This window comes from Coregonus lavaretus (assembly GCF_964263955.1).
Source record: "Coregonus lavaretus genome assembly, chromosome: 15".
Classification (NCBI taxonomy): domain Eukaryota; kingdom Metazoa; phylum Chordata; class Actinopteri; order Salmoniformes; family Salmonidae; genus Coregonus; species Coregonus lavaretus.
The window spans coordinates 17,015,671-17,030,897 of NC_140002.1; the positions used below are offsets into that span (position 1 = coordinate 17,015,671).

At 41.4% G+C, this 15,227-nt stretch overlaps 2 protein-coding genes across 2 annotated transcripts in view; one reads left to right on the forward strand and one right to left on the reverse strand.

Moving 5' to 3' along the window:
• Positions 1–4,113: 4,113 nt before the first annotated feature.
• Positions 4,114–11,881, reverse strand: LOC311142321 (vacuolar protein sorting-associated protein 26B-like). The gene is made up of 6 exons (XM_084177948.1): positions 11,453–11,881; positions 9,735–9,891; positions 9,042–9,206; positions 6,949–7,124; positions 6,534–6,676; positions 4,114–6,059 (listed from the first exon to the last, which is right to left on the reverse strand). Exons 1-6 carry the CDS (start codon positions 11,673–11,675, stop codon positions 5,913–5,915), a joined length of 1,011 nt encoding a protein of 336 aa, XP_084034074.1. The 5' UTR covers positions 11,676–11,881; the 3' UTR covers positions 4,114–5,912.
• Positions 11,882–14,120: 2,239 nt separating this feature from the next.
• ncapd3 (non-SMC condensin II complex, subunit D3) overlaps positions 14,121–15,227 on the forward strand; it is a 40,566-nt gene continuing 39,459 nt past the window's right edge. Inside the window, exon 1 of the mRNA XM_084178106.1 lies at positions 14,121–14,182. Coding sequence (XP_084034232.1) covers positions 14,131–14,182 — 52 coding nt within the window. The 5' untranslated portion in view covers positions 14,121–14,130. The remainder of the gene's footprint in view (positions 14,183–15,227) is intronic.

The window sequence follows — 15,227 nt, forward strand, 5'->3', positions numbered from 1 at the left end:
CTGACAAGAAACACAGTTGCAGACAGGATTTCCGATCTTTCAGTGGATTTGGACAGCCAGTTGAAGCAAAAAGTAAAGTAATTTATTGCGTTTTCGGTTGCAATTGATGAAAGCACGGACATTACAGATGTTGCACAACTGGCCATTTTTTCATCCGCGGAGTTGATGACACATTGACCGTCACCGAGGAGTTCGTGGAGTTGGTGCTGATGACAGATACAACGACAGCAGCTGATATTTTTACCGCACTTGTCGGCGCGCTGGACAGGGTCGGAGTGGACTGGTCCCGCGCTGTCAGCCTGGCTACAGATGGTGCGCCCTCAATGATCGGGAAAAAAGCAGGCGTTGTGACAAAGTTCAGAGAGAAAGTGCAATCTGCAAATGGAGGACGTGATTTTTTGACTTTTCACTGTATTTTGCACCAGGAGGCATTGTGTTGCAAGTCATTAAAGATGGATAACGTCATGAAGGTGGTCATCCAAACTGTTAATTTCATCCGATCCAGAAGCCTGAATCACCGTCAGTTTGACAGCCTTCTCAGAGAGAAAGACCACATCTATGGCCTGCCATACCACACTGAGGTAAGATGGTTAAGCCGAGGTGCTGTGCTGAGGCGTTTCTTTGATTTACGAGAAGAAATTGAACAGTTCATGGAAGAAAAGGGCAAACCAGTGTTAGAATTTCATTCCGCAGAATGGATGCCGGACCTTGCATTTATGGTGGATGTTACAGAGCACCTGAATAACTTGAACAAACAGCTGCAAGGGCGCAACAAAGTTGTCACGCAGTATTATGACAGCATACGTTCTTTCAAGTTGAAGCTGTCATTGTGGGAGACGCAACTTGCCGGTGGTGATGCAGCTCACTTCCCCTGTCTGAAAAATGTGTGCGCGACCCAACATGTGGCAGACATGAAGCGGTTCAAAGATAAAATAACTGGACTGTTACGGGAGTTTGAGCAACGCTTTCAGATTTATGTTTATATGTTTTTATGTTGATGTGCTATTGTTTTTAATTGATTTTATTTTATTTGTATATTTAACCTATTCTTGACTCTGGTTCTTGCACTTGTTTGGGGAACAGGATTTCATTATTTTTATCTACATTTCTGCCTGAGAAATGACACCCTGATATAGTTCTGTGATCTGTGAAACAGTTCTGTTAATCACTGAGGCATTGTGTGTTTGTTTGTTCTTTTTCTTTAGAATTTTCAAATAAACTTGACGTGTTTTATGATTAATAGTGATGTTGTGCTTGTACTATTTTGGGGACACTGTCCTCAGGCTCCAGCTTTATGTTGTATGTTGATCGTATTAAAACAAAGAAAACAATCTGAAGTTGTTGTTTTTAAGTTATATATACCATGATTTTTCCGGTTCGGCCCACTTGGGAATAGATTTTCCTCCATGTGGCCCCTGAGCTAAAATGAGTTTGACACCCCTGGTCTAACCTAACCAGGAGTATGTGCAAGCCTGCCCCCTAGTGATCATGTTTGTGCTTCACATCATGAGAGCTGCAAGCCAGGCATTGAATAAGAACATATCATTTTAGGCTCTCTTTTAATCAGAGAAATAGGATTAAAAAACATTTTCAAAAACAGAAACACAAAATACAACTATTAAAGGTAAAAGATAACAGTGTGTACTTGTATCCTGTATGAGCATTTATCCTACAGCTTAATCTGTATACTAACATTCCATTTCACAAATGGGGTAGTACCTTATAGCTTGCTATGAAATTACATTTATTTTAGGTCAAAATATTTTGGGACATGCATTTTCTTCTTATAAATGAATAATATATAGTCATACATTTTCGGAGAATACAAATGAGCTTGTTTTACTCAATTGATTGTAAACAATGCCATTATAAACAAACAATGTATAGCTTCAACACTGTCAGTCTTTGCATCTGGAGCGCTGTCTATGCATTCGAGTGGGGTTATATTTTCCCATCCCTCAGCTGATAAAATTGATTAAAATAAGTGGCAGAATGGACTTTTTTCTTCTTTTTTTTTAACTTGCGGACTGTAGTCTTAAAGGTTGGTATGATGACTTATGTTGATACAGTGGGGAGAACAAGTATTTGATACACTGCCGATTTTGCAGGTTTTCCTACTTACAAAGCATGTAGAGGTCTGTAATTTTTATCATAGGTACACTTCAACTGTGAGAGACGGAATCTAAAACAAAAATCATAGAAAATCACATTGTATGATTTTTAAGTAATTAATTTGCATTTTATTGCATGACATAAGTATTTGATCACCTACCAACCAGTAAGAATTCCGGCTCTCACAGACCTGTTAGTTTTTCTTTAAGAAGCCCTCCACTCATTACCTGTATTAACTGCACCTGTTTGAACTTGTTACCTGTATAAAAGACACCTGTCCACACACTCAATTAAACAGACTCCAACCTCTCCACAATGGCCAAGACCAGAGAGCTGTGTAAGGACATCAGGGATAAAATTGTAGACCTGCACAAGGCTGGGATGGGCTACAGGACAATAGGCAAGCAGCTTGGTGAGAAGGCAACAACTGTTGCCGCAATTATTAGAAAATGGAAGAAGTTCAAGATGACAGTCAATCACCCTCGGTCTGGGGCTCCATGCAAGATCTCACCTCGTGGGGCATCAATGATCATGAGGAAGGTGAGGGATCAGCCCAGAACTACACGGCAGGACCTGGTCAATGACCTGAAGAGAGCTGGGACCACAGTCTCAAAGAAAACCATTAGTAACACACTACGCCGTCATGGATTAAAATCCTGCAGCGCACGCAAGGTCCCCCTGCTCAAGCCAGCGCATGTCCAGGCCCGTCTGAAATTTGCCAATGACCATCTGGATGATCCAGAGGAGGAATGGGAGAAGGTCATGTGGTCTGATGAGACAAAAATAGAGCTTTTTGGTCTAAACTCCACTCGCCGTGTTTGGAGGAAGAAGAAGGATGAGTACAACCCCAAGAACACCATCCCAACCGTGAAGCATGGAGGTGGAAACATCATTCTTTGGGGATGCTTTTCTGCAAAGGGGACAGGACGACTGCACCGTATTGAGGGGAGGATGGATGGGGCCATGTATTGTCGAGATCTTGGCCAACAACCTCCTTCCCTCATTAAGAGCATTGAAGATGGGTCGTGGCTGGGTCTTCCAGCATGACAACAACCCGAAACACACAGCCAGGGCAACTAAGGAGTGGCTCCGTAAGAAGCATCTCAAGGTCCTGGAGTGGCCTAGCCAGTCTCCAGACCTGAACCCAATAGAAAATCTTTGGAGGGAGCTGAAAGTCCGTATTGCCCAGCGACAGCCCCGAAACCTGAAGGATCTGGAGAAGGTCTGTATGGAGGAGTGGGCCAAAATCCCTGCTGCAGTGTGTGCAAACCTGGTCAAGACCTACAGGAAACGTATGATCTCTGTAATTGCAAACAAAGGTTTCTGTACCAAATATTAAGTTCTGCTTTTCTGATGTATCAAATATTTATGTCATGCAATAAAACGCAAATTAATTACTTAAAAATCATACAATGTGATTTTCTGGATTTTTGTTTTTCCGTCTCTCACAGTTGAAGTGTACCTATGATAAAAATTACAGACCTCTACATGCTTTGTAAGTAGGAAAACCTGCAAAATCGGCTAGTGTATCAAATACTTGTTCTCCCCACTGTATATTTATGTTTGATTAATGTACCTTTCTTTTGAGTCATTTTGAATTAAATCCATCATTCTCTAATATGTTTAAGAACCTTTGTTTAGCATTGATAAAGCATAACATGGCTGCATGGGATTTATACTAATGCGACTCTGTGCAGCCAATGACAATTTCCGCGACAGGTATAATGCCAGGAGCCGCTTGTGTATTTGACAGCTCTAACCCAGTTCCACCTCCGACACGTCAAAACAACAGCTATGTGGAAGTCGGCTAGTGCGATCTGATTGAATCTAGCCCAAAGTCTAGTTAAAGAGCATAATACAGTGCATTTGGAAAGTATTCAGACCCCTTCACTTTCTCCACATTATGTTACATTACAGCCTTATTCTAAAATTGATTAAATTTGTTTTATCCTCATCAATCTACACAATACCCTATAATGACAAAGCAAAAACAGTTTTTTTAAAAATGTTTTCAAATTTATTTGCTCTGACACAAATGTATTTACTCTTACTCTGACACATTATCTGTTTCTTCATATTATTTCCAATCAAAATTACACTGAGCCCCTACAGTGAAGGCACAAGTTATGAGGACTTCAGTGCATTCACACCGGAAGTCATCTACCTGGTGTAAAATCGTTGGATGACAGGAAAGACAAGCTGTGATTTTGTTTCTAGAATTGAACTAGAGCCATTTGGCAATTAACCCTTAGGCACAAAGTCATCCAATGCTGGCAATGTTTTCTATGTACTTTTCAAACCAATTACTGACAGAAAACAGACTGATTTCGCATAATTTGGATCTAGTGCAAATAAATAATTATGGTATTAAATTGATCTTATATCCAGTTCATAGGTTGGAAAGGTTACACCAAAATCTGCCTCACTTGTATTAGCAGCAGTGGCAGTGGGTAAGTTAGATTTGAGTGGGTGGAGATTTCACTAGGACCAATTGAATGGTCTAAAATGAGAAAACCCTGCCTACCCAGGGAACCGGCATGGTATACTGATGATTTCTCGGAACTGATGGCTTCTACGGTAAGATGGAGTACATTTTAGCTAAGCCTAACCCTTTTCCTAACCTTAACCTAATTCTCCTAACCTGCTACATTAATTATTATTACCTGCCATGTTAATTCTCCTAACCTGCTACGTTAATTATCCTAACCTGCTACGTTAATTCTCCATCTAGCCACAACCGTGGAAGCCATTAGTTCCAAGAAACTATCAGTGTCACCACACTGGGCCATGCAAAACAAACTTGGCCTATGTTAATGGACATAAGCCACCTGGCTTACATTTCTAACAGATAGATGAACCCAGAACATGTATAATGTTGGTAAAAGATCAAATACATAAAAAATATCCTGTTAAAAAATAAAACATTTATGTTTACATCTACCGATAATGACACAAAGCTTGGAATGGAATGTTATTTTTGATGATGGAATGGAATGCAATGTTGATAGTTGACAATTCAAACGTAATTTTCCCTAAGCAGTTGTGCATTTACATTTGCATGACATTTTGCTCGATAAAAAAACATTTAGCATTTTATCTGATTCTAAAGCCACCTTTATACCTTGCGCTAACATGCATCCAGTGTCTACATACAGTGGACGGATAAGAGACACATTTTTGTGTCGACGGAACAGACCTTGATCAGATAGTGATTTGATCATCTTGATCGGATGACGACCACATGTTAATGCAAGGTGTAACCAGGACTTAAGAGGTCTTGCATGTCCATTGAGTCCAACCGCCAAAGACAAATATTAATTAAGAGATGCCTAAAGGAAGCTATCTCAACAGCAGCTGTTTTCACCATTGCTTCGAGTTAAGAAATCAATATCAGTACAGCAGAAAAACCTGGCTAAAAGTTAATAAAATATACCACGAGAATGCCTTATTTCTTCAAACATTGAATTATGAAGTGAAATGTGTCATCCCTTTTCAGTTGCAGTTGTTGGAGAAAGTGCCATCATCTGTGTTTGTGGTGAGATGGTGACATTGAAAGGGGCGAGGGTAGAAATATATGCCTAAGATGGCTGATGTTCACATATTGAACATCAACACACACATGCTCACATTCATAGATGCTCTGACAAACACACAGACATTCATAGATGCAGTGAAAAAACACATGCATTCTTTCTCACATTCATAGATTCACAGACATGTACACTACATCGCACACTCACACACATACTGTACACACACACACCTGTACAAAGCGATGGAGTGTAGGCTATTCTGGAGTTTTACTGTTCCTCTTCCTGTTCCTTAGCCTGGGCCTGAGCAAGGGCTTTCTCTGCACTGGACGAGCCCTCGAAGCGCTGCGAGGCGATGGCCGCTTGGTGGGACATGCTCTTCCTCACTATGTCCCCCTTCCTCCACAGAGTGATCTCCTAGAACAAGGCAATAAAACAGAGCAGTGTTAATTAGGCACCAAACTGACAAAAACAGAATGAAACAGGGAGAGACTACCTGGACTTGTCCAATAAGAATGTTCATTGTTATTTTCCGTTGCGCTAATGAACACATCCCAGTTTAACTACTGCACTCACTAACACACAACCTACTTGTAGTGGTGTACACCTCATGTTACAATTCAGTATGGTGTGATACAGGTATGATAGGACCTCTATTTGGTGTCCTTTCTTTACATCCACAATACAAATCAATGTATTGTTACAGCCCTACTGTTACACAGCACTCATACACAGAGTTGAAATGAACAATGTGCTGACCTTGACCATTGATATGAACCAGAAATTAGTCACCAATTAGATCAAATAGAACAACAGCACCTACATACCTGCCATTCTATCTCTACCATGTGTTTACTGTTTTTACTGTCTCTACTGTGTGTCTGCATGTACCTGCTGTTTGAAGTAACGCCTCTCCTCCTCGTCTATGAGCACCAGGTTGAGGTAGTACCGCACAGAGTACTTCTTGTTGATGTCCCTCATTGTAGGAGTCATCTCATAGCCAGCCAGGAATAGTCGGATAGGGATGGACTCCCCTGAAAGACAAAAGCCATACTATTAAAGTGATAGTTCATTGTAAAATATATGTTTTTGTCAGACGTTTTCAGTCCACGTCCCATGCCCATTGTTTGTGTAAATACAGTGTGGAGGCTAGTAAAAAGAGAAACCACAGGATGGGCTCATTGTAATGGCTGGAATAAAGTGAATGGAAAACTATCAAACATATAGTTCCATTCCAACCATTAGAATGAGCCCTTCCTCTGATTTCTCCTTCCACCAGCCTCCACTGGTTGTCGATGCCACTTACCTCTCACTGGTGCTCCGTCCATAATCTCGTACTTGGCTATGGTGTCGTTCTCATGGTACACATTTGGGCCTGTGCCAGTCGTTTCTCGCTTGATGATGTCAATCTCCATGTGTCTGATCTTGATCCGTACCAACAGGAAGTAAATCTTCCCCACGATTACATCTTTTAGGTGGTATCTGCATTAAAGGGACAGTTAACAGTTAAATGGACTGTTTAGATTACATATTTAGGTATTGGTTTCCTTACCTTGAAAGCAGTCTATGGACAAGGAGAGACCGAAATCCACATTTTGGTTTTGATTAACTAGCCACTTTCATCAAATGCTAATAAACAGTAATGACAGAAGTTGTCATAACAAGTACTTTGACAATGTTTCACTCAAACTGGTCACTGTTTAATTTGTGACATAAGCTACTTCAAATGTCCTATTACATTCAGATGGTTTTTCCTCACAAATCATATGATACAGCACTACAGCACTATCAACAAGGCAGGTCCTACAGGCCCTAGTTTTGTCGCACCTGGACTACTGTTCAGTCGTGTGGTCAGGTGCCACAAAAAGGGACTTAGGAAAATTGCAATTGGCTTAGAACAGGGCAGCACGGCTGGCCCTTGGATATACACAGAGAGCTAACATCAATAATATGCATGTCAATCTCTCCTGCTCAAAGTGGAGGAGAGATTGACTTTATCTCTACTTGTATTTATGAGAGGTATTGACATGTTGAATGCACCGAGCTGTCTGTTTGAACTACTGGCGCACAGCTCGGACACCCATGCATACCACACAAGACATGCCACAAGAGGTCTCTTCACAGTCCCCAAGTCCAGAACAGACTATGGGAGGCGCACAGTACTACAGTGAGGGAAAAAAAGTATTTGATCCCCTGCTGATTTTGTACGTTTGCCCACTGACAAAGACATGATCAATCTATAATTTTAATGGCAGGTTTATTTGAACAGTGAGAGACAGAATAACAACAACAAAATCCAGAAAAACGCATGTCAAAAATGTTATAAATGTATTTGCATTTTAATGAGGGAAATAAGTATTTGACCCCTCTGCAAAACATGACTTAGTACTTGGTGGCAAAACCCTTGTTGGCAATCACAAAGGTCAGACTTTCTTGTAGTTGGCCACCAGGTTTGCACACATCTCAGGAGGGATTTTGTCCCACTCCTCTTTGCAGATCTTGTCCAAGTCATTAAGGTTTCGAGGCTGACGTTTGGCAACTCGAACCTTCAGCTCCCTCCACAGATTTTCTATGGGATTAAGGTCTGGAGAGTGTGCTCCTAATCTCAGCTTGTTACCTGTATAAAAGACACCTGGGAGCCAGACATCTTTCTGATTGAGAGGGGGTCAAATACTTATTTCCCTCATTAAAATGCAAATAAATTTATAACATTTTTGACATGCGTTTTTCTGAATTTTGTTGTTGTTATTCTGTCTCTCACTGTTCAAATAAACCTACCATTAAAATTATAGACTGATCATGTCTTTGTCAGTGGGCAAACGTACAAAATCAGCAGGGGATCAAATACTTTTTTCCCTCACTGTACATAGAGCCATGACTGCATGGAACTCTATTCCACATCAAATAACTGATGCAAGCAGTACAATTAGATTTAAAAAACAGATAAAAATACACCTTATGGAACAGCGGGACCGTGAAGCAACACAAACATAGGCACAAACACATGCATACACACACACGATAACATACGCACTATTCACACACGTACACATGGATTTTGTACTGTAGATATGTGGTGGTGGTGGAATAGGGGCCTGAGAGCACACAGTGTGTTGTGAAATCTGTGAATGTATTGTAATGTTTTTAAAATTGTATAACTGCCTTAATTTTGCTGGACACCAGGAAGAGTAGCTGCTGCCTTGGCAGCAGCTAATGGGGATCCATAATAAATACAAAATATAAACACGCTATTAGCATAGGGGTTTAGGGAAGTTGAACCAGGGAGACTTAAGTTTGACATCACTAAAGCTCTGCTATCTCACCATTCAAAAACAGGAATATCGCAAGCCTTCCAATCAATTTTTTCAAATATGATAAACCATGGTAACAGAGTCATACTTGGACTTGTTGTACTCAAACTCAATGTGTAGACAGTCTTCGATTCCCACTTCCATCTTGATCGACGAGTTGAGTTCTGGGTATGTGCTGAGCGTGTGCACGACAATGTCCATCTCTTTACTGATGTCGTTCAGTCTCCGGCTTATCGTTGCCCTCAGAAAGTAGCTGAAATATGAAAGAGAAGAGCCAGAAAATCAACTCATCTACTTATTGGGTATCAATGTATGATGCACAAAGAACAATTCAGAAAGTCTCCAATAACGCTGATAGGAGTCAAATTCTACCCATAAAGACCACAAATAGCTGGTGAGACATAGTAGAAATCACGTGAAGTCTGTGCTTTGATATAACTGTATTTGCACTTCACTCTAAAGACAAATTATACTCTCAAGTTAACATATTTGACATATGTACAGAAGTTAAGCTACTGTAGATATACACTCTACTGGAGACATCGGAAATGGCAATTCTCTAGACTGGGCTCCAATCTATCTCTATTTTCAGATTCTATTATTTCTGTTTCTATTTCCTTATAGATAACAACTATAATGCATTTATTACTAGGCGATAGAAATACCAGTGAAATCGCATTTAGTGATGGAACTCAAATTGTGTGTGAGGGTAATTGATTTTGACCTATAATGTTGTGCACCAAATGGTTCATGCATGGTTTGTTGCCAGCTACTTGCTTACCGTAATTTGACATTCTGGCCTGTGTAGGACTCATATGGTTTCTCCACGTGTGTGAACTCAAAGTCGAAGGTCTGGGACTGCGTTAGCTCTCCCGGTCTGGCCAAGTCTTTAACCAGAGACACAAACTCATGGTGGTTTCCCCTGTCGTAGTACAGCTCTGACAAGAGAGAAATGGTTGTTAGTGTCACCAGTTTTCAATGGTGAAAGAGAATCTAGAACAGTTTACAGATGACTTTCTATCCCTTTAAAAGGCATTACATATAGTGTAAATAGATTCAAGGTAATGCTACAAATGACTACTGGTTACTATTCCCCCTCAGGAGACTAAAAAGATTTGGCATGGGTCCTCAGATCCTCAAAAAATTCTACAGCTGCACCATCGAGAGCATCCTGACTGGTTGCATCACCGCCTGGTATGGCAACTGCTTGGCCTCTGACCGCAAGGCACTACAGAGGGTAGTGCGTACGGCCCAGTACATCACAGGGGCAAAGCTCCCTGCCATCCAGGACCTCTATACCAGGCGGTGTCAGAGGAAGGCCCTCAAAATTGTCAAAGACTCCAGTCACCCTAGTCATAGACTGTTCTCTCTGCTACCGCACGGCAAGCGGTACCGGAGTGCCAAGTCTAGGTCCAAAAGACTTCTCAACAGCTTCTACCCCCAAGCCATAAGACTCCTGAACAGCTAATCATGGCTACCCGGACTATTTGCACTGCCCCCCCACCCCATACTTTTTACGCTGCTGCTACTCTGTTAAGTATTTATGCATAGTCACTTTAACTCTACCCACATGTACATATTACCTCAACTACCTCAACTAGCCGGTGCCCCCGCACATTGACTATGCAACGGTACCCCCCTGTATATAAAGCCTCCCTACTGTCACTTTATTCTATTGTATATATAGCCTCCCTACTGTCACTTTATTTTTACTTCTGCTCTTTTTTTCTCAACACTTTTTTGTTGTTGTTTTATTCTTACTTTTTTGTTTAAAATAAATGCACTGTTGGTTAAGGGCTGTAAGTAAGCATTTCACTGTAATGTCTGCACCTGTTGTATTCGGCGCATGTGACCAATAAAATTTGATTTGATTTGATTTGCATCTTACAAGTGTGTAATAACGTTTATTACAATGTAACTATAAAGGACCTATGATATAGGCCTACAATTAAGTTCAAGTGTAACTGACAGGTGAAGTTAGTATCATGATTCTCACACATCTCTGAACTTCTGACCAGGCAGATAACTAATCTACTGTAGGAGAGTTTCTGTGGCACAATAGTGCTTCTGTTGATCACTTATATCACAGCCAACCACAGGTCACTACGTTTTAACCCGTGCCCAAGCAGCGTGCAGTGAATAGCCAAATGAGCATGGCATGGCTTAATGCTTCACTCATCGACTAAAACGTTTTATATCAATTGTAACATCCTCAAAGCAAGCCAAAGGCCAGCTGGTGATAACATGCATTTATCTCTCAACGGGCACATAAATGTCAGACGATTTGGGTCTGGGTCGAGCTACAGTTGCAACATTGATCAATCAATCGACACAGATAGTTAATTTAATCAGCTTGACAATTCATTAGGATGACAACATCATGAATAGAGACTTCTTAATCGAAGTAAATTCATTTTTGCGCCATGGATAATTCTGTAGCTTATTTAGTTATTTTGGTAGTGACAACCCAAAGACAGGCCTGCTGTGTCACACACTTACCAATCTGCCCAATAAACTCGATTTTGATGCCTTGGTGCTCGAGTCTTTTCCCTGGATTCTTAAGTGTTACGTTGACTTTTCCAGATACTGTCTCGCCATCAAATAACAGAAAATATTTGTCCTTTTTCCCATCCTCGGTCTTATGCTCAGCTTTTTTTCTTGTCTCGGCGTCATTCAAAACTATATCGATTTCTGCACTTTGGCCAAAACTAAAGAAACTCATCACTGGACCTTGTTTCAGAGCCTATACTTTTTTCAACAAGCCTTTGTAGATTCTACATGTACAACAAAACTCTTACGTTACTGTATTCCAAATGCTTCCTACGAGTGATTTCCCCCGGAATTTAGATTGTGCTGTCCTATGATGCGAAACTAAATGGGGCGATAGTTGAATGTTTCTAATTACAGCAGTATAGCAATGCCCACTGTAGCGCTTCCTCGTTAAATGCGCATGCGTGTAAATGCAGGCTCAGGATCAGTGCAGTGTGCATTGAAATTCCGATTTTCTACAGATAGAAATGTCCAAATCATTTTGGATAGCTATAGCCAACTTCACACTGATACCATATCAGATCATAGAGAAATATTGACATTTTCAAATGTGTTAATTTTGGTTCATTGAAATTCTTGTGTTTTTCCTGACCCCCTTGCTCAATTAATGTATTTATTATCCATTATAGCTTGAAGAAAGGAACCACATATGTCAAGAAAAATTATTATATTCTATATGTGGCTAAATGAAACAATGCAAATAGTCTGGGTTGCCATTTGATTAGCTGTTCAGGAGTCTTACGGCTTGGGGGTAGAAGCTGTTATGAAGCCTTTTGGACCTAGACTTGGCGCTCCGGTACCACTTGCCGTGTGGTAGAAGAGAGAACAGTCTATGGCTAGGGTGGCTGGAGTCGAACCATTTTTAGGGCCTTCCTCTGACACCGCCTGGTATAGAGGTCCTGGATGGCAGGAAGCTTTGCCCCAGTGTTGTACGGGGCCATACGCACTACCCTCTGTATTGCGTTGCGGTCGGAGGCCGAGCAGTTGCCATACCAGGCATTGATGCAACCAATCAGGATGCTCTCGATGGTGCAGCTGTATAACTTTTTGAGGATCTGAGAACCCATGCCAAATCTTTTCAGTCTCCTGAGGGGGAATAGGCTTTGTCGTGCCCTCTTCACGACTGTCTTGGTGTGTTTGGACCATGACAGTTTGTTGGTGATGTGGACACCAAGAAACTTGAAGCTCTCAACCTGCTCTACTACAGCCCCGTTGATGAGAATGGGGGCGTGTTCGGTCCTCCTTTTCCTGTAGTCCACAATCATTTCCTTTGTCTTGATCACGTTGAGGGAGAGGTTGTTATCCTGGCACCACATGGCCAGGTCTCTGACCTCCTTCCTATAGGGTGTCTCATCGTTGTCGGTGATCAGGCCTACCACTGTTGTGTTGTCGGCAAACTTAATGATGGTGTTGGAGTCGTGCCTGGCCATGCAGTCATGGGTGAACAGGGAGTACAGCAGGGGACTGAGCACGCACCCCTGAGGGGTCCCTGTGTTGAGGATCAGCGTGGCAGATGTGTTGTTACCTACCCTTACCACCTGGGGGCGGCCCGTCAGGAAGTCCAGGATCCAGTTGCAGAGGGAGGGTCCTTAGCTTTGTGATGAGCTTTGAGGGCACTTTGGTGTTGAACGCTGAGCTGTAGTCAATGAATAGCATTCTCACGTAGGAGTTCCTTTTGTCCAGGTGGGAAAGGCAGTGTGGAGTGCAATAGAGATTGCATCATCTGTGGATCTGTTGGGGCGGTATGCAAATTGCAGTGGGTCTAGGGTTTCTGGGATAATGGTGGGATAAAGCGTCAATACAGGACTAAGATTGAATTGTACTACACCGGCTCCGATGCTCGTCGAATGTGGCAGGGCTTGCAAACTAATACAGACTACAAAGGGAAGCACAGCCTCGAGCTGCCCACTGACATGAGCCTACCAGATGAGCTAAATTACTTATATGCTCGCTTCGAGGCAAGCAACACTGAAGCATGCATGAGAGCATCAGCTGTTCCGGACGACTGTGTGATCATGCTCTCCGTAGCCGATGTGAATAAGACCTTTAAACAGGTCAACATTCACAAGGCCGCAGGGCCAGATGGATTACCAGGAGGTGTAATCCGAGCATGCCCTGACTAATTTGCAAGTGTCTTCACTGACATTTTCAACCTGTCCCTGACTGAGTCTGTAATACCAACATGTTTCAAGCAGACCACCATAGTCCCTGTGCCCAAGAACACTAAGGTAACCTGCCTTAATGACTACAGACCCGTAGCACTCACGTCTGTAGCCATGAAGTGCTTTGAAAGGCTGGTCATGGCTCACATCAATACCATTACCACAAAAACCAGAGGTGCCTTATTGCTATTATGAACTGGTTACCAACGTAATTAGAGCAGTAAAAATACATGTTTTGTCATACCCGGGGTATACGGTCTGATGTACCACGGCTGTCAGCCAATCAGCATTCAGGTCTCAAACCACCCAGTTTATAAAAATAGATATGTCAGCCAGAGCTGTCAGCGTCAGATTCTGCGCAATTTCGACGCAAAATGTCTGTCGGAAATACAACCGAAGATTATGTAAATCAAGCGCGCGCAGCGGCGCGCTTGCAGAGGAGTTGGCGGGTTTATTCAAAGAAAGATGGAGTTAATACAGGCACTAGATTTTCTGAAATTGAGTGAAGTCTCCGGAGGTAAGTCCTCGTTTCAATGAATAGGTTTATAGAATTAGTACGGAAAATAACAATTGGCTTGCTTATATTATTGATATTTTAACGAATTAGCTGTGCTAAATTGCAAGAAAACCGATGCTAGTTAGCTACCGCTAGCGTGAACGCCTGACGTGACGTGTGTTGTTATGCCTGTTTTGATTTGCTAGCTAGCTTGTTTTGCTAACCAGCTAGCTACTGTTAGCTCCTAATATGTTAAATCTCACCAACTTCAATGATGTGAACTTATATAACACTTCACCAAGACTATTATGGCAGATTTGATCTACTTAGTTAGTTACATTTTATTGTTATAATAACACTGTGACCGTGCAGTTCCATTTGTTACTTGCCAAATTCACTTGAACATTTCAGAATTTAAAAATAAATGTCAAACTCTGGCATTTTATTTTGAGGAACATAACAAATAAAAAATAGTTAGAGGGTTTACCTAATATAATTATCTCACAACATTCACATAATATAATTATCTCACATTTACCTACAACACTGATGACTTGACAAAGTATCATCATGATGTAACGTTAGGCCTAAGAATAAGCGGTGTTTTAAATACAGTAACGTTAGGCCTACTCATGATCTAACGCTAACATTTTTCTGATTTCTCATCTAAATCGATGTTTTATAGGTAACTTTACTGATGTTTGTGACTTCTGAATGTAATGCAAATTGTTAGATGATTGCAAGTGCCTATGTCACTTAGTAATAGTATAGGGCGATTCCATGCCAGCGGGGTAACTTTATCTCAGATTCTTGTTCTGGCAATTCTCACATAGAAACTTCATTTACATTTACGTCATTTAGCAAAACTTCATTGAAGGAAGCATATTTGAAATGATTTTTGCGTTTGTATCACAAACCATTTTTGAGAAAATCATGAATGACCATTTTAGGCCCTTTTTAGACATATAGTACATGCCTCCTGTAAGACCCTATGATCTGTAAGCCGTACATGATACAGACAACATATTTGTGTCATCGTTATACTCCGTATAGTGTGCACTGTGCT